The sequence below is a fragment of the Numenius arquata genome, chromosome 26, assembly GCF_964106895.1.
Source record: "Numenius arquata chromosome 26, bNumArq3.hap1.1, whole genome shotgun sequence".
NCBI classification, from domain to species: Eukaryota; Metazoa; Chordata; class Aves; order Charadriiformes; family Scolopacidae; genus Numenius; species Numenius arquata.
In genome coordinates this window covers 5,138,584-5,163,236 of record NC_133601.1, presented here as the reverse complement: position 1 = coordinate 5,163,236, position 24,653 = coordinate 5,138,584, and the positions used below count along the sequence as shown (strand labels likewise).

The 24,653-nt window shown below is 54.4% G+C and overlaps 2 protein-coding genes across 2 annotated transcripts; one reads left to right on the top strand and one right to left on the bottom strand.

Annotated features, from left to right (window-relative positions):
* Nucleotides 1-8,695: 8,695 nt before the first annotated feature.
* On the bottom strand, nt 8,696-15,247 carry PROM2 (prominin 2). Its single transcript, XM_074164235.1, has 23 exons — nt 14,628-15,247; nt 14,374-14,423; nt 14,048-14,250; nt 13,805-13,925; nt 13,567-13,630; nt 13,391-13,480; nt 13,085-13,284; nt 12,924-12,998; nt 12,774-12,837; nt 12,497-12,656; nt 12,218-12,370; nt 11,745-11,868; nt 11,113-11,204; nt 10,943-11,027; nt 10,674-10,820; nt 10,507-10,578; nt 10,340-10,432; nt 10,175-10,228; nt 9,677-9,757; nt 9,413-9,481; nt 9,174-9,263; nt 8,874-8,980; nt 8,696-8,759 (listed from the first exon to the last, which is right to left on the bottom strand). The coding sequence occupies exons 1-23, from the start codon at nt 15,103-15,105 to the stop codon at nt 8,696-8,698; spliced, it is 2,736 nt and encodes a 911-aa protein (XP_074020336.1). The 5' UTR covers nt 15,106-15,247.
* Nucleotides 15,248-17,558: 2,311 nt separating this feature from the next.
* On the top strand, nt 17,559-24,491 carry DUSP11 (dual specificity phosphatase 11). Its single transcript, XM_074164197.1, has 9 exons — nt 17,559-17,644; nt 17,999-18,074; nt 18,981-19,112; nt 19,717-19,840; nt 20,378-20,438; nt 21,122-21,168; nt 21,607-21,682; nt 21,964-22,092; nt 23,807-24,491. Exons 1-9 carry the CDS (start codon nt 17,613-17,615, stop codon nt 24,069-24,071), a joined length of 942 nt encoding a protein of 313 aa, XP_074020298.1. The 5' UTR covers nt 17,559-17,612; the 3' UTR covers nt 24,072-24,491.
* The last annotated feature ends 162 nt before the right edge of the window (nt 24,492-24,653 follow it).

Genomic DNA, 24,653 nt, shown 5'->3' with positions numbered 1-24,653 from the left:
CATTTTCTTTGGTGGTGAGGGCTTCATTGCATGACTGGGGTAAAGCAAGGCCAGGGCTTGTGACCCTGTAGACCCCAGGAGAGGCTGCTCCCCTCTGAGAGAAAAGAAATGTCATTTTTTGGCCCATTTTTAGTAGAAGAAGGGGTTTTCCATGCACTGCGTAGAAATCTTACCTGCACTGTTATTCTGTGTTAAACTGCAGGAGAGGAAAGTGCAGCTCATGGATGGCATTCCTCCTTTGCTCTTGACAACCGTTAAGTTTTCCTATAAAAAGAAGGAAAAAAAAAAAAGATAAAAGGAGTATGCAAATTTTTAGGTTTTTGCTGAGGACGGAAGCAGCTCAGGAGGAAAAATGGCAGGAGTGGGACAATTAAACACACACACCCCCAGAGGATCATCAGCACGCAGTTACACAACCTGGGACGGTGGGGAGGAGAAGTCCCAGCCAGTCCCTAATCCCAGAGGCACGTAAGGGCACGAACAACGTGCCAGGAGAGGAACCACAGAGGGGGAAAAGCAAACGACCCAAACTTTCCAAGCAACACCTCACGTTGCTTCCAGGAGGGGGTTTTTTATTATTTTTTGAATTTTTTTGTGGCCAGCTCTGTTGCAAAGCCAAGGAGCGCAAAGCACGGAAAAAATAAATCACTTTATGAGTGCTGTAGTAAATGAGACTCATTGAAGCCATGATGCTGGGGAGGAGCTTGTCCCTCCCGCCCCACGATGATCTGCTTTCCTCGCCAGTGATGGCTTTTTGTGACACAATCTATGGGCAGATGTGACTCACGGGCGACAAGATCCTGTGGGCACCTGCCTGCGGGTGGGAGGCTCCTGCGAGGTGCTGAGAGGTGGTTTTTTGGGGGGAGAAAGCAAGAAATAAGGCAAGTCTTTTTCTTGTTGTGTTTCAAAGCCAAAGCTCAACCCTCGAGGAAGCAGATTGGCCAACTTAATTTAATATGACTTTCTCTTCCACAGGGAGCGGCAACTGAAATATTAAATATTGGAGGCTGCACGCACCCTCCTTCTTTTTACTATTAGACAACTGTCTTAAAAAGGCTATAAATGTTCATCCAGCTATTCCAATCTGATTAGGAGTGTAATAACCTCTGCCCATGTGCGAGCTGCTATTCCGGGCAGGGACACACGTAAGCTCCTTACGGATGGGACCCTCCCTGGCCGCGGGCTGATGCCTTCCCGGTGAAATACTGTGTCTTTGGGAGATAACCCGCACAGGACACAGCGCTCAAAAATGTGCCTCCGACCCCTCCCAGGGTTGGTAGCATCACCCGGGTGCTGGAAGGTAAAATAACAGCTTTTATTAAAAAAGAAAATAATAATTAAAAAAAAATTTCCAAAAAAAGTCTTTTTAAATTACTTTTTCATTTTGGAAGAAGCACTGATAATAAAAGTGAGTCGAAGGATGAAAAAAAATTTATCAAATTTGGGTATCTGAGCCTCCCTGCCGCCTGCTGGATTAATTTTTGGGAAATGGGAGAAGTAAGTCACGCTCACTCGAGGAAGATGTTTGCTGTCCAATTTGGTTTCAGCCCAGCATTGGGTTTAAAAATAACTTGTCCCAGTGCCTTGGGAGCAGCCGCTGCGGGACAGGCAGGGTTTGTGCCTCTGGGCGGAACAATTCGCCGCTGTGTCCGGGGAGAAGGAGGGAAGGGAAGAGCCGTAACCCTTCCCAGAAAAACGTAACCCTTTGTTCTGTCCTTTCGTATCAATAAGGCTCCTGTTTTTCGGACAGATGAAGACAATCCAGCGTTTGGGCTCTTTAAAACACGATGTCCCTCCATAAAGCTGCGGGAACAAACATTTCCCCAGCAACGCAATAATCCACCTTCCACTAAACTTCCCCGCGTGGTGCAATAACCACCAGCTGGCTCCTTCGCAGGAAAAGCTGAATATCTGTATTTTTTTTTCCTCGCAGCAAGGCTTGTAATATATGACTCACCGAGAGGCTTTCCTTTGCCTCTCCCATTTATTTTTAACTTGCAATCCCCTCGGAAGACTTTCCGAGATCAGAGCAGCGGCGTAAGCGTGTTGCATGACATAACGTGGCTGCGCTGAGGTCACCTTCTTAAAAATAAACGGGGGCACACCCGGGATGGGCCAAGGCGCTCCCATTTTCATCGTTTTTACATCAATCATCCGCGCCAGCCTCGGATCCCGCTTCGGGGAATTGCTCCTATCCCAAAACACGTCAGCGGTGTGCCAAGAACTTGTAGGAGCGTGCCGAAATCCCGGCTGACGTATTTAAATGTTGTATTCCCCCAGCGGAGCCACGGGCAGGAACATCTTTTTTTTTGGAGGTTAGGTGGATGGAGGGATAACGCCATGGTCCTCGGGGATGGGTTGTGCTGGGAAAGGGGCAGGAAAAATCAGTTTTCCCAGTGGGAAAAGGGGCTGTGGGGCAAGATGGGGTAAGCTGAACCCCAGGAAATACAGACAATTGTTTGATTTTTAATAATAATAAAAAAGAAAAGAAAGACTGAAACAAGAACCAGGTTGGAGATGGAGAAATACTTAAAAGAACTGTTACATTTTTCTCTTAGCTATATGTTTTTCTTTTGTATTCATATTTTTGGCCATATATTTGTTCACCTTGTTTATTCACGTGAGAATGAATCAAGCTTTCTTACCCCATGATCTGTTTTCTAACTCACGTGCTCGGCAAGGATGAGATGATTAAACCCAATAGTCACGCAAATCCTCTCAGCTGAGCAAGCGAGTACATTTCCACCCTGATTTTCCCCTCTCCCTCCATATAAAGGGTTCCCAGGGCCGGGCCTGGCTTTATGGGGCTTCATCCCCTTTTCCTCTGGGTGTAAATGAGAATAAGCGAAGACGAACTGGGTTTGAGAAACGTGTGCCCACGGGGGAAACAGGGCTGGATTTGTAGCCATCAGGGTTTTTGATCTAGTGAAAGAGTTTCCTGCGTGATGTGCACCTTGCCATCCATTTCGGAGCATCTTCCAGCTGGGATGTCGAGCCAAGACAGCGTGTGACTTAGTCCAAAGCTTTTCTTTCCCCTAAAGCAAAAAACTAAAGGCTCCTTAGGAAGCTTATGCTGAGGATCAGGCTGACATTATATACCAAAGGGACGTTAGATACCAAATATTCAGGCATTATATGCCAAATCTGCTCCATATGTTTAATTTTCTGCCCTTTTATCTTGGAAGGGAAGCTGCTGGCGGGGGAAAGCTTTACCGTCGCCTGTGTGGGAGTGAGAATAAGTCAATAATTGCCGTCTGGTGCAAGGAAAAGCCCGGGGAGAGACTGGGCTGCTCTGAAGATGCTCAAGACGCTCATGCAGAGTTGTCATGGGCACGATGCTCTCCGTAACCATCTCCATGGCTACCCCAGCACCGAGGGGAGGGGATGCAAGCGGTGCAGGAACGGCATCGTAAGCTTATATGCTGCCCGCTCTCTCTCGACTGGTGTAAATGAGTCATGCTTGGGATCTCCAGGGATGACGGCTGGTTTTTAGCTGGAGCTTGAAGCCAGCTGAGATTGCAAATGTTTTTATTTATGAAAACCTGAGATTTGTAGCATCTCCCCTAAGGTATTTCCATGGTGGACGCACGGGGGTACAAGTGCACGATGCGCTCAGATGAGGCTCAGGTGTTTTTACGCACCCTTAGTCAATGCCATTGAAAAACTTAGATAATATTCCTGCTTCTGACATAAGATTATGCTACGGGAACGGCTACCCGAAGAAATAAAGCTGTGTATAGATAAGGAAGCATTTTGAAATGATGATTTTTTTTTCCCCAGCTAACAATTTTATTTTTTTTTAAACAACAACAAAGATTACATACCATCTAGTTAATAGGGTCTGGAGCTGAGATGCACTAGCTCTAGGAGCTGAGCGGAGATGCCAGAGCCGACAACTCCCCTAAAGGATTTCTCCTTAATTTTCTCTCCTTCACTTTTCCAAAGCAACTCCCAAAGCAGCGCCAATGCCACAGCTTGCAGCCTGCATGGAGAAAGCTGGGACAATAAAAGTCACATTAAATCTGTGCAGAGGGCTTGAGGCAGAAGGGGAGAAGCCCACAGGCTTTTCAGGGCTTGGGGTTGCCATGATCTCCATGCCACCAAGAGCAAAAAAACAGAGTCAAGCACAGGCTGCAAAGCATTTTACCTGGCAATACTTAGAGAGGATGGAGGAAAATCTGGAGATTTTCCAGGCTGGAGAACAGCCCTGAGGAGAAGGACTTGGGAGTGCTTGTGGATGAGAAGCTCGACATGAGCCAGCAGTGTGTGCTGGCAGCCCAGAAAGCCAACCACATCCTGCGCTGCATCAAAAGAAGCGTGGTCAGCAGGTTGCGAGAGGTGATTCTACCCCTCTACTCTGCTCTTGTGAGACCCCACCTGGAGCACTGTGTCCAGCTCTGGAGTCCTCAGCACAGGAAGAACATGGACTTGTTGGAAAGGGTCCAGCGGAGGGCCATGAAGATGATCAGAGGGATGGAGCACCTCTGCTATGAAGACAGGCTGAGAGAGTAGGGGTTCTTCAGCCTGGAGAAGAGAAGGCTCCAGGGAGACCTTATAGCAGCCTTCCAATATCTGAAGGGAGCCTACAGGAGAGCTGGAGAGGGACTCTCTGTCAGGGAGTGTAGCGATAGGATGAGGGGTAATGGTTTTAAATTGAAAGAGAGGAGATTTAGATTAGATACTAGAAAGAAATTGTTTACTGTGAGGGTGGTGAGGCACTGGAACAGGTTGCCCAGAGAAGCTGTGGAAGTGTTCAAGACCAGGCTGGATGGGCCTTTGAGCAACCTCGTCCGGTGGGAAGTGTCCCTGCCCAGGGCAGGGGGGTTGGAACCTCGATGATCTTTAAGGTCCCTTCCAACTCTAACCATTCTATGATTCTATGAAGATGGTTTATAAGACGATGAATATAAAACCTGCTATGAGCCCACGTGCGGGAGCAGCACCAGAGGACAAACCCCAGCCTGGGCAACGGTGTTTTGCTCCAGTAATGGGCAAAGAGATTTTTTTTCTGTCTCCAGTTATCCCTAAAGCTGCATCTGGTTGAACCACACAACCCTTAACGTGGCCTTTTCCCAGCAGCTCCAAAGACCTTGGCCCCGACTTGTTTTTCAGTGCATTTCTCAGCAAGCCCAGAGGGACTCTGGGGAGAGAATAATGATCAAAGTACAGAAACAGAGGAAATTAGTTTTGCATTTATGGTGGCAGGTCAGGACCAGCTGTTTATCCTGAGCCAGGGTTGGGGGGGAACTAGGAAAATCATTCACACTGGGCTTGGCGCAAGGAGGCTTCCTGCAAGCAAAGCCCCATCCGCAGCCGTTAAATAGCAAATAATAACCAGTGCTAATAATACAACGCAGTTTTTTATTCCCAGGGTGTTCTCTTGTCCATATTCTGGCCTGAAACATCTGTGCCGTCCAAAATATTTTTGTGGTATCGATGATCCCAGGAGTTTGTCCTGTTAAAAATAAATGATGCTGGAGCAAAGCCTCTGGGACTTGATTTCTCACAAAGCGTAGCCTGTTTGTGAGCTTGGCTTATTCTGCTAAGGATTCATTAGGCTATCCATTGCTTAAAAAAAAAAAAAGAGGTTTGATATAATTACATCAACTCCTCAGCTGAGATTAAATGAAATAAAGATGAGAATTGGAGTCTTAGTGCTTCCTCGCTAATCACTGGAGTGCTCCTGCATGAATAGCTTTAAAATGGACATTTTTGGGCACCGGGATGGGAATGAAATTTTGAACAACTCTTCACGGCAGCTGTTTTGTAGCTAAGCTTTCTGAGCTGTTTTCAGGGGATGATGAGAAAAGCAGATGGAGGAGGTCACAGATCCTTTCTCTGGAGAAAAAAGAAGGTTGGCGTTGTTGAAAAATAGGGAGAAAAAAAATATTTAAAAAAAGGAAATGAAATAACAATAGTAAACCTGAATACTATTTTAATTCCAGGAATAGGCTGATTGTGGCAGAATTGGCTGCAAGGCCTTTTCCTGTATTTCTCCTTAGTTCCGGGAATAGAGAAGAGCGATTTATGCCTTGAAATAGGTGTTGGTGGTGAACTGCACCTGGGCTGAGCTGAGCTCCCGGCTCTGCCACAGAGCCAGCCCAGCAAGGGAGAGCCCAGAGCACCGCTGCCCTCCAACCTTTGAATTATTGATCTGATGTATATTAATTATAGAGGCTTCTCAGGGGGAGGAGGTAGAGCACGAGGAAGGTGTGTCGGTTGAGATGTGGCAGGAGTTGAATTTCTAGAGAAGAGGATTTGAGAAGGGAAGTGGATTAATCAACATCAGTTTAGTTCAGTCCCTATAAACGCACAGAACACGGAGAGCAGACAATCTGAGACAGATATAAAAAAACTTTGAAAGAGGAGATACCAACTTTTTGTTAAAAAACCAACAACAACAAAACAACGCCCCCATCCCCCAAAAAAATAATTAGCTGGAAATGAGCTAATTTCAGTCTTTAGTTTATCAATACAAGTAATCAAGCAGAGGGCAAGTGCTGGCCTATGCGAGGGGGTCCCTTTGGGGAAGGACTGGAGGTTAATCATAAACCACAACCTTGCTTCGGGTGAGGAATCATTATCCATCTTGTCCTCGTTTTTATTTTTTTCTAAAAAATACAGTGTTCTCCAGTTGGTTTAGGACAATTTTCTGGATTATTCGTTGGTGGTTTACTATTAACTCTGAGACGCAACTGCTCACGTTCTTAATCCATCTACCTCCCAGGCAGGGAGTAGCGACACATCTATTTTGGGGTGAATTCCTCTGTTATTCATTGCTTATCTGTGATTTATTGTGACCCAGCTACACAAAATAACGTTAGGAATAAAAGCCAGCTGAATTCAGCTCGTTTGTTTGCAAACCTGTGTAATTTTTTAATCAGTGGGTCGGCTAAACAAGTATTATTGCATTTATGTTACTTACCATTTAAAGTAGATAATCTCTTTGCTCTGCTACGCCATTTATTATATTTAAAATGCAGTACTAGTGCTGAGAAGCTTTTATCAAAACGAGGCAGACTTTCCCTTTTAATTATCTCAAAATTTCATGATTGTAAGCCTTCAAAACATACCCAGCTGGGAAGCAGAAGAGTCACGAATGTATTTTCTGATTGGATCCCTGGTACCAACATCACTTCTCCCCACCGCCAACCTTCCTCTGACTACAAAATACTCCATTTTTAAAGCTGATTTTTGCAGATGACACCACCGGGGAGTTTCCAGATGGGCTGAGGACATCCCTGGGCACGGGGGTTCCTGCCGAAATCCTCCTTTGGGCCTCAACTCCCCAAATCCCTTTTGCAAAAAGCCTTTGCAATGCTGACATCTGCAGGCAAATACTGCGTAAAACCGGCTGGCTCTGGGCAGCGATAACCTAAATAATGCATAAAACAGGTATTTTATGCATTATTGCTGGCTGTGGGTAGCAATACTCTTTTAATAATGCATAAAACCGGGACATTTCTCTGTTGGTTAGCAGAGTATTTCAGTGAGGGAAATACTGGGAAATCCTTGCTCGCTTGAAAGGGGCTGATCTGTGAACTCCTGTGTGGGTTTTTTTAAACAATTTGCTGGTTGGACAAAGCACTTTGAAATCAGGGGACAGAGATATGAATGAAAAGCTGGCATTTCACGCCATAAACCCATTGATGCTATAAACCGTAAGTCAAAGGCCCTGCCTGGCCTTCCTTGGGGAGGGAGAAAGAGCCAAAACCTACCAGCAGTTCTGCCCCTGAGACCCCACCTCTAATTAAGCTCTAATTAACAGCACCCTGAGGGCCAGGAGGGCCCCTTCGATTTGTGTGGGGTTATGTTTGCGGGGTCTCTGAGGGGGAGGTGGGGATGGAGGGTCCCGGTGGGCCTGCCTCTGGCCCAGGCCCAGCCGCCTCCTCAGGGCCTGGCCCCGGCGGTCCCTCAGCTGCCACCCCGGGGCCTTCCCCGGCCCCACAGTTACTCCAGCTGCGGCCTTCCTTCAGCCCCGGCGGCCCTGGAGCCCGCCCGACCCTGTCAGCACCTCAACAGACACCCCAAGGCCTCCCTCGACGCTCCGACCCCGGAGCCCCCTCTGCCACGGCCTTGCCCCCGCCCCGGGAAGGCCCAGCCCGAGTCGGCCCACAGGGCAGGCCCCAGGCCCCGGCCCCGGTTCTCACCCCGGCCCGGCGCTTTCGAGGCCTCCTGAGGGGGTGGGTAGGCCGGGCCCGGGCCTGCTCCCACCTTGGGGGCTCCCACCCACCTCCCCGGCCCAAAGCAGTTCCCTGTGGAAAACGGGGGAGATGGTGGTGGCAGCAAAAGAAAGCAGGCAGTGGTGGCTTTGGTTGGGGAGGACTTTAATGTGGCCACTGCCTGGGGGTGGGGAAGCATCGTGGAGTGGTGGGCAGGTGTCCTTCCCTGCGGGGTCTGCGAGGAGAATGCCGGCGGTTAGGGAGAGCTGCGGGGAACCTTCCCCTGTGCCCTGGATCAGCTGGGCTCCGGTGGCATCCCTGAGGGGTGGTCAGACCCTGAAGGTGGCTGAGGAAGAGGCATCAGAGAGACCCAGAGCCACATGGTGCATGGAGATGAGTGCCCTGTGCCCAGGAAAGATGCTCAGATCCTGAAGGACACCAAGAAAGAGACGTCAGAGGGACCCAGAGCCCTGCAAGATGTTGGAGGAACATGGAGTCCTGCAAGGCTTGGACACAAGTTTGATGGAAGCATCCTAGAGCTTGAGCGCTGTGACACGGGGGATGTGGAAGGGACAGGTCTCCTCTGAACCTGTAGAACTGCAGAAAGAGAAGGAGAAAACACCAGGGAGGTTGAGGAGGAGTCCACATCACCCTTCCTTGTATCCTCCCACCCCAGGCAGCCCAGCTGCCCGCCCTGTGCCCGCCACTTACATGAGCCGGTTGCGGATGGGGCGGAAGTGTTTGGTGAGCCTGACGGCGAAGATGATGTTGGGGATGAGGAAGAAGGTGCAGCATCCCAGGCTGAACCAGAAAGCGTTCTGCAAGGAGAGAGCATGAGGGTCGCCGCTGATCTGCGCAGGGAGAGGCAGCCCCCCTGGCTCTGGAGGGGTTTGGGGAACCTTGCGGTAGCTGCTGTGAGGCTGCCAGGGCTCCTGTTGGCCCTGGCTGCCCCAAATTCTTACTGGCTGGTGGTGGGATGTCCCTGTGGAGGGACAGGGCCGGGATCCTTACCCAGGGGTCGGCGATGCGGTCACACAGGATCACCCGCCCATTGTCCAAGGCTGTGGCAAGCGGCTGGCATGAAGCCACATCCTCCCTCAGCTGGAACAAGAAGTGGAGACAAGGCATAAACCCATTCCTAGCTTGGGGGGAGGCATTTTGCTGCCTCAGCTTGGCTCAGGGCTTGCATGCAGCATCCATGGGGGCTCCTGGCCCCAAAGAATTCCTCTGCGACGAAGGTCAGCACCTACCGTCTGCCCGACCCAGTTCAGGTACTGTGCGAAGTACCGCAGCTCCTTCCTCGTGAAGCAGCTGATCTCCTGGGTAGAGGGAAGGCAGCATGGAGGGCAGGCGCCATGCTTTCCAGCGCAGCCCAGCTCCAGCCAGCTCTGGGCTAATGTCAGGCTTGGAAACAAGGGCTGGAGGCTTCAGGTGCCTCTTGCCCTGTTCTTACTGTTTCGTTCTGGCTGTGAGGAATTTTGTACCCCCTGAAGGCTAATCCAGCCCTGGCTTACCTGCCGAAGGATCTGCTGGGCTTGCGCAGGCAGCCGGGCTTCCACTGAGGCTGTGGTGGCCAGTGTCGTCTTCACCCGCTCCTGGGGAAGCATGGGAAGGGCAGAGCTTCCTTAGAGCACCGAGCAGCAGGATGAGTGCCCTGGGGGTGCCGAGAGCAGGGCGTGCAGCACTCTGCACGTGTCAAGCTTCAGATTGGGTCTGGTTGCCAGAGGGCAGGGAAAGAGGGACTTGCTCCGAGCAGAGAAACCCCCTGGCATGGATTAGGTGAGGTGAAACGCCATGGGACGGCTCTGCCGGGGACACTGAAATGCCCTGAGTGCTGCAGGGAGATTTCTGATTTGCAGAGGCAAATCTAATCACTAAAGGAGACCAATCCTCCCTGGAGGGTGTTTTTCCTGGCTCTTCCATCACCCCGTAACTGGGTTTTTGGGGCCCTGGCAGGCAGGACCCATAGGGCACCACGTATTTTTCAGAGCTGAAAGAAACTGCACAAGTACCTGGAGGTGCGGTGCCAAGTGGGAGAGGAACTGGACGCTTTCCCCCAGCTTTGCCTGTGGGACAGGGAGGTGAGATGGGTACAAAAGCCCCGCAGCCCCTTTCACGGGGATGCCACTGGGCAAACACCGGCAGCACCGCGAGCCACCAGCCCGGCACGGACTCACCACCAAAGCCTCCTGTGATTGCACCGTGGAGTTTTGCATCTGCCACAGAGCCTGGGCCTCGGCAGCCAGCCGCCCCGCCACCGTGCTGTTCCTCTGCGGGGGGACAGAGGGGTGAGGACATCCCTGTGGGCACACAGAAAGCCACCACCGCCTGCCCCACCACTCACCTGCATTTTCTGCAGCCCTTCGAGGCTCTTCGCCAAGCCAGAGAGGCTGGTCTGCACCACGGGGTTTTTCATCTGGGGGAAGATGGAGTTGGCGACTGCCCGAAATCCAACCATAGAAGCCGGCCCCAGCATGGCTGGGCCACATCCTGCCCTCTGCATTCCCTCACCTCCTCCTGGAAGCGCCTGTAGTCCACCTCGTCCACCCCGCTGTGGGCAAAGGTCTCCAGGTCCTGCCTGCCCTCGCTGCGGAGGAGCCGCACATCGCCCAGGCGCGCCGTGAAGTCACCCAGGCGTTTTTGGAAATCAGCCGTGTACTGCGGGGGCGAGATGTTGGGGATGCTGTAGGGCTGGGGCCAGGCATCTCCATCCCAGTAACCCCAGTAAAACTTGTGCAGCTGTACCATTACCAGAAGCTCTGGCTGCAGCCAGCTCTCACCTTGGGGGATTTTAGATGCTCATCCAGGTCGTAGGACCTATCGAGCTGCAGCACCTCCCACAGCCCCGCGCCGCTCTTGCACTCTCTGGAAGGCAAAGGGACACGGATGGTGTGACCCCAAATTAGCCCTTCGATGTACAAGGGCAGAGGTGAGCTCCTGCGGCACCCACCGGTACGTGGCGCTGAGGTTGGAGTCCCTCCTGAGGTTGAGCTGACGGGTGAGGTTCATGGATGGAGGCAGGTTCCCAGGGGTATCAATGAACTGGGGCAAATGGGAGGAAAAAGAGGGTTAGGGTCAGGCACAGGCATTCCCAGCAACGATTTTGGGGGTGCTCTGCCCTCACAGGTGTGTCCTGGGGTACCCGATCCCAGCCAGAGCTAATCTTGCCTTTATTTGTATGATCCCCATTGCAGAGCCTCACCAGGCGGTGTTCGGAAGGAAAGCAGTGATTGGCCCCGTGCAGGGACCTGCCTATATGTGCGTGGCCACGGACAAGCCCTCACCCCATTCCCAACCCTGCTCCCAGCCCTGTCGCAGTGTACATGCACCCCAGGGATCCCCAAACAACCGGAGGACAAGGGTCCTGCAGGTAGGAGCATCCTCGCCTCGAGCAAATTAGCAGCACAAGGACAATTCCCTGCTGCTGACGCAAATCCAAGGACCTAATCTTAAACTTAATCTTCTGGTTTAGGATGGGGATTTTCTGGACGGGTTTAGGGGGAGGACGCAGAGTATTTGGAGGAATTTTGGCGCACGCGAGCAGAGATTTATGGGGCCATGGGTGGATGCGTGGCCGCCCACCTTGTAAATCTCCTGGTTGACCCAATTCCTGCAAACCAGCGTCTGGATGTTGCCCCCAACCAGGAAGGTGGCGAAAACCAGGAGGATGAGGAGCCAGGAGAACAGGAAAGCCAGGCCCACGCCGCTGAAAGAGGGAGAGGAGGTGCCGATGGCAGCTTTGCAGACCCGAGCGAGCAGAAAGGCTTGTGGGGACCTGCCCGGCCGGCTGCAGCCCTGCGGCTCCCTCCCGCGCCCGGGCACGCCGGCCTTCCTGGGAAGGGCCCCCGGGAGCGGGGTGTGCCGGGCAGCGGGGTTGGGGTGCGGGACCTGCCAGCTCCCAGGGAGGAGCGGCTTCTCCCAAACCCGCAGGCACAGGCGGTGGCTTCAAAAGCCTTTCCGCTCGTCCTGCTCCCAGTCCCTCCCTTGGCTTTGCCCCTCTGATTTTGGGAAGGTGAAATGGCAACAGCCCCCCCAGCACCCGGAGAGATGCTTACACCAGGAGAAACTTGGCACCAGCTTCTCCTCGGCACTCGTAGTCACTCGGGTCCTCCCGCTTGGAGAGTCCGTACGCCCCCAGGGCCATCCCCATCACGTTGCAGACGAGGATGAGGAGGATGATGGAGCACAGCACCGTGCCTGCGATCCACCTGGAGGAAAGAGCAGCAGGGCATGGCCTTGAGATATAGGGCTGATGCACCAGCTGGGGCTCAGAGGGGGGCTCAGCACCCATCTTTGCTGCACTCCCTGCCCTCCTTCATGCTCCCTGGTGTCACCTGTATTGCTCGAAGCGCTCCACCTCCCGGAGGTACGGCTGACTCCTGTCCTCTGCCTTCACCAGGGCTTCGCTGACGGGCCGGGTGTAGTCGGGGAGGGGGAAGCTGTTGGCGATGGACTGCACCTTCTCCGTCATGCGGGCCATCTCGTTCCGCAGATCTGTGGGGCCAAGGCCATGGTGGAGGGGGCGGATGGTCCCTTTGTCCCACCCTATGTTCCCAAATAGGGATTTGCCCCACAGAGGGTATCTCTGCTCGGTCCAGCCATCCCACTCACCCTGGATGACCTGTGCCATCCTCTCCACGGCCAGCTCCGGGATGGAGTTGAAGGTGCCATTGCCCTGCGAGGAAAGAGGGGGTGCTGAGCAGCTGCCTGTGGGTGCCAGACCCACCCCACCCCCCCCAGCTGCACCCCGGCCCCCCCAACCTGGCGAATCATCTCCGCAAAGTCACTTCGGGGCAGACCAGCCAGCGCCTTCAAAACTTTCTCCACCGACGGCACCTTGGGGGTGGAAGAAACAACCCGTGACCCTCAGGGCTGCCCTGAGGGGGGGTTGGTGATGATGGGGGCCCAGCGTCCCATCCCACCTTGCTGTAGTCGGCCCCCAGCTCCAGGCCCTGTGCCCTGCCCAGGACGCTGGCGCAGGAAGTGCAGCGCGGGTCATCCAGCAGCGCGACCACGTGCCGACGCCGTTCCCGCAGCGCCGGCTCCAGCTCGGCCCGCGCCGACGCCAGCGCCCGCGCCGTCTTGTCGAGAATCTGTAAATGGTGCAGCGAGGTCTGTAGGTCTTAAAGAGAAAGCCCAGGGCTAGTGCACGCTGCTTCGCTCGGCCGCCCCAGCTTTCTGGCGAGGCTTCGGCACTGGCCCCCAGGGAGAGCCGGGCTCGGCCGTACCTCCAGCCCTGTCCTGCAGGTCCGCCAGCGCCGCGTAGGTCATCGCCTTCAGCTGCGCGTGGATGGAGAGCCCCACGCTCCGGCTGAGCCCTGCAAGGCATTAGGCACCCCGTTGGCATCTCCTGCCGGTGGGAAGCTTGGGACGGTTCCCCACCAGTTGCCGGCGCAGTGCTTACCACCCAAGTCCGAGATTATCTGCTGTCGGGGCACCTCGAACTGGTCTACCACCATCTGCACCCCCTGCCAGGAGAGAGGAGCCGGTCGGCCGGGGGTAGCAGCCGCCGGGGGGGGAGGAAGCGTTACGTTGCCATTCAAAATACATTTTTAATGCAGCCGCCGCCTCCTCTGGCCTCCCAAACTGCTCCGTGAGGGAAACGCGGCCATCCCTGGGCTGCACCCTGTGCGGGGACCCACCTGGGGGATGTTGGCGATGTGCTGCCGCAGGGTGCGCAGGGTGGCTGGCACGGCCCCCAGCCCCGGCTCCATCTGCGCCTTCACCCGCTGGCTGGTGACAAAGGCGCAGACGACGCTGGTCCTGCCGGGGACAAGCAGGAGGTGATGGGACTGCCCAGCAGAGCCACCCCCCCAGCCACGGGACACAGTTCCTCCCACCCTGGGGCGAGGGGGCCGGTTTGTGGGGTGCTTTGGGGGACTCACAGGATGACGAGGGAGGTGAGGGACAGGCAGGCCAGCAGGCAGTGGCGGCGGCAGCCCAGCGAGCGCCGGTGGGCACGCAGGCGGCCCCCGCACCTCCGGCGGCTCCGGCAGTAACAGAAGCACATCCCGGCCACCGGCACAGCCACGGTGAAGAGTAGAGCCACCGCAGCGCAGACGATGTAGCCCAGCTCATACTGCACCACCTATGTGATGGGAGAGCACAGTTGGCACCGCTGCACCCGGCTTTTGGGGTGCTCCATGTGCCCAGCTGCCCCATCCCAGGTGGGTGCATCCCATGGGATCCCCCACCCCTCATCCTGGCTCACCTGCGATGTCCGCACCGAGCCGGGGTCGTTCAGGGCCGCCCTGAGCAGCTCTGCAAAAGAAACCACGGCACCGGTGACAGATCCCACCCGATGCACCCCCAAACCTCCCAGGGCAGCAGGGCTGGGATGGAGGCAGCATCCCCCTCTTGGAGCGGCTCAGATCCCCCGGAGCAGCTCCAGACACGGGGATTTCAGCTGGCAAAACCCTAGGGGTCCCGGCACCCGTGGTGGTGGGGTCCTGGCTGGGGGCTCACCTGTGGGCAGGGGGTTTTGCTGGATGAGGTCCAGGCAGCGCCGGACGAGGCCGTAGAGGGGATCGAGCGAGCTGGGTACCCGGTGCAGCGCCGGCACCCGAATCTCAGCGTGCGTGTCGGTGAAGCGGAGGACGCCGCCGGGGCCGGCCAGGTGGCATTGCTGGGTGGCAGCGGGACTCAGCAGCGCCCAAGCCAGGAGCAAGCCGGCCGCTCGCATGGCTTCAGCGGCGAGGAGAGAGCCAGGGGCGGGGGGCTCCGTCAGGCTGCGAGCGGGCGGAGGGACATGCCCGACTCCGGATGGCTCTCTCCGGCTCCGCTCCTGCTGCAGGAAACCTGCCTGACGGGTCGGCCGCCGAGCAAAGCTCAGACGCTGCCGTGGCTTGTTCCTCCGATGGGCTCCCCGGGGCGGCTGGGCTTGGCGGGGCTGCGTGAAGGCGTCTCCCAAATCATCCCAGGCCTGTTTCGCAACCCCGGGCATCCCTGAGTCACCCGCCCCCAGGTCCCCACGGTCAAGGCCATTCCCCAAAATGGGTGGCAACCCCCCCCCCTCCCACCTCGGGTTTTTGGGGAGAGGGTCAAGTGGTGGTGAACCCCCTGTTCTTGGGCTGGAGGATGCTTGTCCTCACCTTGGAAGGAGGGATGTGGGGTTTGGGCATCACTCGGGGGGGGGGGGTGGAAAAGCCTTTGCGGGTGGATTTGTGCCTGCAGACGGGGTCCCCGCGGGGCAAATCACCCTTTGCAAAAGCATCCCGAGCCCCGGGGCAGCTCCGCGGGCGACGGGCTGGGAATGAGAAGGGAAAATGAGGGGAACACACAGAGAGGGACAGTGAGTTCCGGCCAGCGAGGCCGGCCAGGTGTGAGATGAGTTTTCCGGGCTCAGCTGGTCCCTGCCTCGCACCCCGAGACGGCCGCGGCTCCTTCCCAGGGCCGGATCCTGCTCGCCATCATGGGCCGAGCACTAATTACAGGGTTGGCTGGAAACGAAGGAGGTTCAACCTGATTACCCCGGTGCAGGGGGGGGAGCAGCCCCCGTGTGCCCAGACGGCCGCGGGGCACCCCGAAAGCTGGGCCCCCTCCTCGGCCGGGCGAGTCGAGCCGGCCCTTCCCCGCCACCGCCTCCGTCTTCCTGGCGTTGATGCTAATCCATGTGGTTTCCCTCCCTCTGGAAAAGGGGCTTTTCTCCCGGCTGGAGACGCTGACAGCATCTTTCCAGGAGGGTGCTGCTCCCCACCACCCTCTTGGGAATGAGATGCCAGGGACTGGAAAATCCTGCCCTGCTTGACTGAGCCCTTGTCCCGGGACAAAACTCCCAGGGCCAGGAAAGTGTGGAGTCAGAGAGCCATGACGTGCAGGGTACACATATATATATATGTATATGATATATGTTTGCATATGGCAAAGGCGTCCTGGCCGCCCACACTGGTACTGGGACAGCGATGGTGATGCTGGTGATGGTTTCCCATCCCAGTGATGGTTTCCCCGATGATTTCCCATCCCTGCAATCTCCCATCCCAACGATGATATTTTTTTTGGGGGGGGGAGGGAGGTGATTTTCACACCCAAGGGGAAGGGATGGGGTGGCACCAGTGACCCTGTAATGCCAATGTGTGTGTGCTGCCCCCGTGACGGACATGGGGGGGTTTGGGGGTACTTTGAGGTTGTTCTTTTCCTCCTCCTTTCTGTCCCGAGGGGCAACTGCTGCTCCCAACTCCGGTTGAACCATCCCAGTAGTGTGGCCATAATGAGGAGCCCTTTGCCGGGGGGGGGTCACCGGGTGGCACTTGTGGGGTTCATTCCTAGTGGGATGGGGGATGCTGGTACTGGGGGTGATGGTACTGGGATGTCAGTGCCAGGGTGGGGTAGAGCTGCAGGTACCAGGGATGGTGGTAACAGGATGGGGTAGGGATGCTGGTACTGGGAGTGCCAGTACCAGTATGGAGTGGGGATGCCGGTACTAAGGCAGGGATGCTGGTACCAGTGCTGGAACAGGGTGGGGATGCCAGTCCTGGGGCGGTGATGCTGGTGCTGGGGTGGACCAGGGTGCTGGTACTGGGGCAGTCATGCTGGAACTGGGACAGCGCTGCTGGTGCTGGGGTAGTCATGCTGGTACTGGGGCAGCAATGCTGGTTCTGGTACTGGGATGGTGATGCTGGTACTGGGGCGGTGATGCTGGTACTGGGGCGGTGATACTGGTGCTGGTACTGGGGTAGTGATGCTGGTACTGGAGTGCTGATACTGGTGCTGGTACTGGGGCAGTGCTGCTAGTACTGGGGCAGTCATGCTAGTACTGGGGCAGCGATGACCCAGATGCTGGCACTGGGATGGTGGTGCTGTTAGTGGGGCGGTGATTGTGATGCTGGTACTGGGAAGGTGATTCTGGTACTGGGACAGTGATACTGGTACTGGGGGGGTGATTCTGGTTCTGGGAAGATGATGCTGGTACTGGGGCAGTGATACTGGTACTGGGGGGGTGATTCTGGTTCTGGGAAGATGATGCTGGTACTGGGGCAGTGATACTGGTGGTGGTACTGGGAAGGTGATGATGGTACTGGAGCAGTGACACTGATGATGGTACTGGGAAGGTGATGCTGGCACTAGGGCAGAGATACTGGTGCTGGTACTGGGGCGGTGATGGTGGTACTGGGGCGGTGATACTGGTGCTGGGACGGCGATGCTGGCACTGGAGCAGATACTGGTGCTGGTGCTGGGGTGGTGATGCTGGTACTGGGAAGGTGATGCTGGTGCTGGTACTGGGAAGGCGATGCTGGTACTGGGCGGTGATACTGGCGATGGTTCCGGGACTGTTGTACCCCCTATGGCCGCTAGGCGGCGCCACAGGCCCAGGCGCCGCTGGACAGGGGGCGTGGCCTCCCCTCTGGGGGCGGGGCCTCAGGGTGGCGTATCCGGCGGCCGCGCGGGGTCACGGCGGCGGAAGCGGAAGTGACGTTTGGCGGGCCGGGTGCTGTCGCCATCGCCATCGCCATCATGGTGGGCAAAGGCTTCCGCGTCCCCGAGCGGTGAGTGTCTGTTCCCCGCCTTCTCCCCACGCACCTCCGCGGTTTCCTCCCGGCCTGGGGCCTCCCGGGAGGCTGCCCTGGGGTGCTGCGGCGGCGTGCGGCCTGGTACTGCCGGGAGTCGCGGGGCCCGGCCCGGCCCTGGCAGCGGCGGCGCTGGCCCGTTATGTATCGCAGGGCCCGGGCAGCGGGAAGCCCTAGCTTAAAGCTTGGGGGGTATCTCGGGGTGAGGGGGATGTCTTGGGATGAGGGGATGAGGGTCGCCGCGCCTGGGAGTATTGAGGGTCCCCGGGTGAGGGGGAGCGGGGGGAGGATCCCCACGTCAGCCGTTTAACGCCTCTGTGCTGCGGGGTTTAGGTGGACCGACTACATCCCGCTGGGCAGGAGGATGCCGGGCACCCGCTTCATCGCCTTCAAGGTCCCCCTGAAGATGGTGAGTGCCCACTGATACCCTGGGCCCGTCCGGGGCGTAAAGGGGCTGTGGGAAGTGTCGCTTTGCATCAATGCAAATCAATCAACTCTTTAATCAATGAGTAAATTCTTTCCAAAAACTGAGAAAGTGTATCGGTAGGTGATTTTGTTGTTTGTTTTCAGTGAGTTATTACCCGGGGGAGGAGCACAGCAGAGTCACTGCTGTCTGAGCAGTCAGAGCACATAATGGGATCGCGGTGGTGGTTCATAGTAGTGCTGGCATTTTTCTGGGTGCCGGCAGCACCACCCAGGCACCCAGGATACAGGGAGGTCTGTCTGGGTCAGCTCCGTTAGGGCAGGAGGAATGCTGCTGGCATCCCTGCCAGGTGCCCAGAAGCCATGCAGCCCGATGGAGGCAGTGCCAGAGCTGCGTTTCAGGAGCAGAGGCTGTGAGGCTGTGGCAGGGTCGGCTGTGCCTGGAGGTCGCTGCTGCTGCGTGCTGGGGGCAAGCTCTGCTCCAGCATGATTTGAGCACAGCAGTTATGCCTGAAACAAACACTGTGGGTCACCTCCATGGGCGTCGTGGAGCTTGTGGCGGGGAACAGTGCTGTTTGTTCATCTCTGTTTGAGCTGAAGGCCTAATTTCTAGCTTTCACCAAACGAAAACTTTACTTTCTGGACGTGACTGTTACTGGGGCTGCAGTGCTTTGCCCCAGTTTCAAATCTTTGGTCAGCTGCACAGTCCCGGAGCAGTGAAGCCGAGCGTGTTCTCATTTGGCTCAGTGTAACGTGTGTCAGTCTGCATCGCCCTGTGCTCGTTGCCTGCATTTTTTTTCTTTTAAGGGATGATCTTTGTGCAGTTCTGTAGCATGAACCTCTTCCTACCACCTGAGTTTAATGTCTGTTCTTAAACATGATGTCCCCTCAGAGCTTCAATCGGAACCTTCATCCAGATGAGAGATTTTCACCTCGTGATCTCATTAAGAAAATCAAAGAGCAGAAGGAAGAACTGGGCCTGATCATTGACCTGACGTACACAACACGCTACTACAGGCCAGAGGTCAGTCATGGTCTTACTGCTGGGGAAGCAGAGCCCTGTGTAAGCCCTGATATTGTTGAGAAAGTGGAGGATATTTGTTGCAAGAAGTTAATTTTAAAGAGCATGAGGTACTGGAATCCTCTGGCAGGGGGATGAAGTGTTGCAGGACCATTGGGATGGGGTCTTCATCCTGGATCAAAACACAGGTCTGGGGTCTTCAACCCCCATTGTGCCGATCCTCTTTGTACCAGCCAGCACAAGTTTTGGGGTGCCCTAAAGCTGGTTTCTATAGGCTCTCCTGAGAGAAGAGCTGATCACAACCAGCTTTGGCTTGTGGTATTAAATGTGTAGGTACTTGGAAAAGTGTTCCGTGCCCAGTCTATGCCTCATCTTCTCCAGGGAGGATGGAGCAAAGGCACAAGAAATAAAAATGTAAACAGGCTGTTGTGGAATATTAGTACTATATCAAGGGAGTGAAGCAGAAGTTTTCTTACCTAAAACTGTGTTGCTGCTCTTTTGGGCTTAGTTAAAAAGCTCAGCTTCTTCTGGTTTATAGTCTATGACTCCATAATTGATAAGAATCCATGTGCTTTTTTCTGGAAATTATTGAGTTTCGTTCTTTTAGGAGCTCCCAGACACACTCTGCTACTCAAAGATCTTGACAATGGGACGTGAAATACCAAACAAGGACACCATTTTTCAATTCAAATGTGTTGTAAAGCAGTTTTTAAATGCGAACAAAGACAACGGTAAATGTGGATTTCTCTTACGTTGCTGTTGTTGGGGAGGACACTTGGAGGGATGTTTTAACTAACAGCATGAATCTCTTGTCCTTCCCTTGGCATGTGAATGTCAAGGCAATAAGCTGGGTTTGTTACGGTGAAGGAATTTATGCTGTCTCTCTGATAATTTGGCAGCAAATTAAGCTTTAATTGAGTTTGAGACTCTGTCTCTAGACTGGCTGGTCAATACTGACCGCTTTTTGGTAGCGGCGTAAGAAGCGAGCTGTTAGTGCTTGGGAAACTTGGGACAGCTTTTTGTGGAGCTTTTAAATGCATCCTCCCTGCAGTGAGCTGTGTGACCATGCAGGTGAGCTCACAGAATTAACTGAGCTAATGAGCTGAATCTGTGGTGCTAATTAGACATAAATATGGTGATGTTGTTGTGTGGACAGTTCTGTTTGTTTAGGCTGGTGTCACTGTTGGAGGATGGATGCAAACAGGCTTGTTCTGGTGGCGTTTAGGAGAAAGACCGTTCAAATATAACCTGATTATTGTGTGTTACAGATAAACTCATCGGAGTTCATTGCACGCACGGCTTAAACAGAACTGGCTACCTGGTTTGTAGGTGAGTTGTCCTAAGTCAAACCAAGTTAAGTGCCAGCTTCTTGTTGCTCCAAGAGGAAATAGTGTTGCACCTTTAAAACAAGAGTCATGTCCCCTGCGTAATCCCAGACCTGCAAGGATTTAAAGCTTTTTCATCTTCACAGAATCACAGAATCTTCATGGTTTGAAGGGACCTTTGAGATCATTGAGTCCAACCATACACATACAAAAAAAAACCCCAACAATCTCGGGCACTAGAGCATGCCCTGAAGTGCCACATCTACACGTTTCTTAAATCCCTCCAGGGATGGCGACTCCACCACCTCCCTGGGCAGGCTGTTCCAGTGCCTGACCACCCTCTCAGTAAAGTCATTCTCCCTAACATCTAATCTAAACCTCCCCTGCCCCAACTTCAGACCATTTCCTTTGGTCCTGTCATTATTCCCTTGGGAGAAGAAGCCAACACCCACCTCTCTACACCCTCCTTTGAGGTAGTTGTAGAGGGCAAGAAGGTTGTCAGTAGGGGCCACTTTTTATGCCTGATTTCGGCAGACCAAATGCTGATGCTCCATTCAGGCATGTAAATAGAAGCTCTGAAAACTTCCCAGTTATTCTTTTTTTATTTATTTTTTTTTTTAATCATCACTAACCTGTCAATTTCCAGAGTTAATTGTGTAATTAGAGCTTTCTTGCTCATCTGTACAGGTACCTGATTGATGTTGAAGGCATGGAGCCCAATGCTGCAATAGAGCGTACGTATGTGTGTGTTGTTCTTGTTTGGATGCAAAATGGTTATCCTGGGCTCATAGTTCTAAATGGTCACGAAATTTGGGCTAGTTCCAGGGAGGTAACTGTATTTTAGCTCTGTCTGTGTCTCTGTCTTTTCCTGACGTAGAAGGGCACTGGGGATTGGTAAAATTAATTGGAAAGAAGGAATTAAGTTTGTTGCCCAACTGTGGAGCTAACCAGGGCTGAGTGAACCTGGGGAGCACCGAGCACAGCTCTGCCTGTGTGTCTGCCTTGTCACAGGCTGTCACACAAAGGGTGTTACGCCAAGTGGAATCACTGTGTGTGACCCGAGTGTGGAATTACTTGTTGAAGGGGTTAAAATGCTCTTAAAGGGTCTAAGCGCTCAGCAGTAAAGGATGACTTGGGCAGAGCGTTGTTGTAACTCGGACCTGTCTCTCCAGTGTTCAACAAGGCTCGAGGGCATCCGATAGAGAGAACCAACTATATCCAAGATCTTCGGAAGAGATCTGTAAAGAAGTAAGTCTTTTTGTGTGCGTGAGCGAGGGCACGTGCCCAGGGAGAGCGGCTGTCAAGCAAAAGACATTAAACGGGACTAGTTCTGAGGAAGGGAGGTGGAACAGGCCGGTGGGTAAGGAGGAAGGTGGGCAGTTGGGACACCTGGGTTTAAAGATCTCCACAGACCTGCTGTCCTCCACTTTTTCGGGGAGCAGTGATGCAAAGGGGAGGTTTTTGAAGAGTTGTGCTCATTTGGTGAGTGGTTTGTGGACACAGTCGATACACGTAAAATTCTTTTTAAGGAACTGCGGACTAAGGAATTCCAGCTCGAGCCCCTTCAGAGAAAAAGCCAGTGCTACACCTAGCGCTAAAAAGCAGGTGGTCAAACATCATCCGCATCGTTCAGAGGAAGCCCCTTTAGTGGTGCCCAGGTAGGTTTTTGCTTCTTGCCTCTGTGCGTGCCGTGCAGCTGAGCGATGGGACAAAAAGACCTGCTTTCTCATCTGTAAGAAACTTAAACGTGGATTTTTACAAGCCACAATTTGGGGAAGGGAGTGCCTGTTGTCTTGCCAGCTCTACAATGGCGGGGGGAAAAAGCCTCCCTGAAACTTGCCTAGAGCCTCCACATCAATGTTGAAGTGTTCCTCGTGTCTGCAGCAGCAAAGCTCTTCGCCTCTGAAAACCAAACGTAGAATTATAGAATAATTTAGGTTGGAAAAGACCTTTAAGGTCATTGAATCGAATCCAACTGTTAACCTCACACCACCCAAACCACCACTAACCCATGTCCCTCAGCACCACGTCTGCCCGGCTTTTAAATCCCTCCAGGGATGACAACTCCACCGCTGCCCTGGGCAGCCTCTTCCAGGGCTTGACAACCCTTTCCATGAAGGAATTTCCCCCAATATCCATCCTAAACCTCCCCTGGCACAACTTGAGGCTGCTTCCTCTTGTCCCATGGCCTGTTCCTTGGGAGAAGAGACTGACCCCCCCTGGCTACACCCTCCTTTCAGGGAGTTGGAGAGAGGGAGAAGGTCTCCCCTCAGCCTCCTTTTCTCCAGGCTGAACACCCCCAGCTCCCTCAGAAGTTCTCCAGACCCTTCTCCTTGTGCTCCAGACCCCTCTCCAGCTCCGGTGCCCTTCTCTGGACACACTCCAGCCCCTCAAGGTCTGTCTTGGAGTGAGGGGCCCAAAACTGGACACAGCCCTCGAGGTGGGGCCTCACCAGTGCCCAGTAGAGGGGGATGGTCACCTCCTGAGTCCTACTCACCACACTGGTCCTGACACAGGCCAGGATGCTGTTGGCCACCTTGACCGCTGGGGCAATCTGCTGGCCCATATTCAGCCAGCTCTTGACCAACACCCCCAGGTCCTTTTCCAGCCACTCTTCCCCAGCCTGGAGCGTCCATGGGGTTGGTGTGACCCAAGTGCAGGACCCAGCACTTGGCCGTGTTGAACCTCACACCGTTGGCCTCAGCCCATCGATCCAGCCTGTCCAGAGCCCTCTGTAGAGCCATCCTCCCCTCCAGCAGACCCACACCCCTGCCTTGTTTGTAGAAGTCAGGTGGGTTAATAGGAATTCGTAGGCATATTGTAGAATTGGAATGATTTCATTTATGATGGTTAATTGTAGTGATTATGGATGGTGACGCTCCCTGGCTGTACAAAGCTACTGGCTGTGACTGGGTGGACGGGACACCTTGATAAATCCCAGAAAAGGGGCACACACTCCAGTGTGTGCTCAATAAAGAAGCTCCTCCCGTCTCAGCAGGGATGGGTGGGTGCACTGAAGAGCTTCTCTTGACCCAGGGCGCGCATCCGAGGTGGGCGATGACGTCTTGGCGGCTCCAAGCTCCAAAACCATCTCGGGAGCAGATGCGTGGTGGCCTGTGGCCGCTTCTGGCGGAGCGGTGGCTCGTTCAGCCCCGCTCTTGAGGGACACGCAGAACGTTTCCTGCTGAAAACTTCCCTTAATGGAAGAAATCGGCGTGTAGGAAATCCACTGCTGGGTGGGTGTTCTTCCTGGGTGTCGGGATAAACCCGGCGGAGCCGAGGGGATTCACCACCAACCTTTCCGGTCTCCGTGGACAGAGTCTGAACGGAGCAGTGACTTCTCCTTGTATTGACTCTGGAATTTTCTTCCAGAAGCTCCGGCAAAGCCAAGAAGAACCGCCGGCGAGGTGCCAAGGTGCAGGAAGACCCCCCGGAGGCGGCTGAGGAGCCCGTGGCGATGGAGCCAAGGCGGCCATGCAAGGCAGCAGCCAGGAACTGTCGGGTTTCCGCGCCGGCTAACGAGCGGCGTGATGGACTCTGCTTTTCCCCCCTGAACCCCCACCTCTGCCCGCCCCAGGAAACGCAACCAGCCAAGAAACGCAGGCGCCGGCGTAAGAAACTGCCCGTGACGGCGTAGGGGACGTTGCCGGCGGCAGAAGCCCCTCGCCCCCGAGGAGCTCCGAGACGGGTCCGTGGCCGCTTGAGGGAGCGGCTTGGCTGTCACCACCAGCAGTCGGGAATGGCAAACGCAGGCGTTCTTAATCATAACCCAGCTCTTTTTTTTGGTTTTTTAAAAAAAAAAAAAAAAAAAAGAAAAAAAAAAGAAAATTTTCTCTCTTTTCCCTCCCCTCTTGGTACTTTTACCAAATGTTTTAACCTCATGTCGTACCGCGGTAGCGGCTCCGCTCCTTGAGGGACGCGGAGAATCAACGCGGACCCAAAAGGAGCTGGAATTACCCCAAAGAAACATCCTCAGAAGCATCCCTTTAACCTGCAGCAAAAAAAGGGCTTTTCCTTGTTTTCCTTAATACATAACAAGAAATAGGATTCGGCCTGGAACTGGTTTGTGGGGTTTTTTTTTTCCTCCTTTTCACCCACTTTTGCTCCAGTAATTGCTCTGGAGCCGTTATTTCCCCCGGGATGAGCCCGAGGAACCTAGGATGGTTGCCTCCGACCCCGTTTGGGGGTTTCCGGGGTGGGGCGTGTCCTGCAGCCGGAA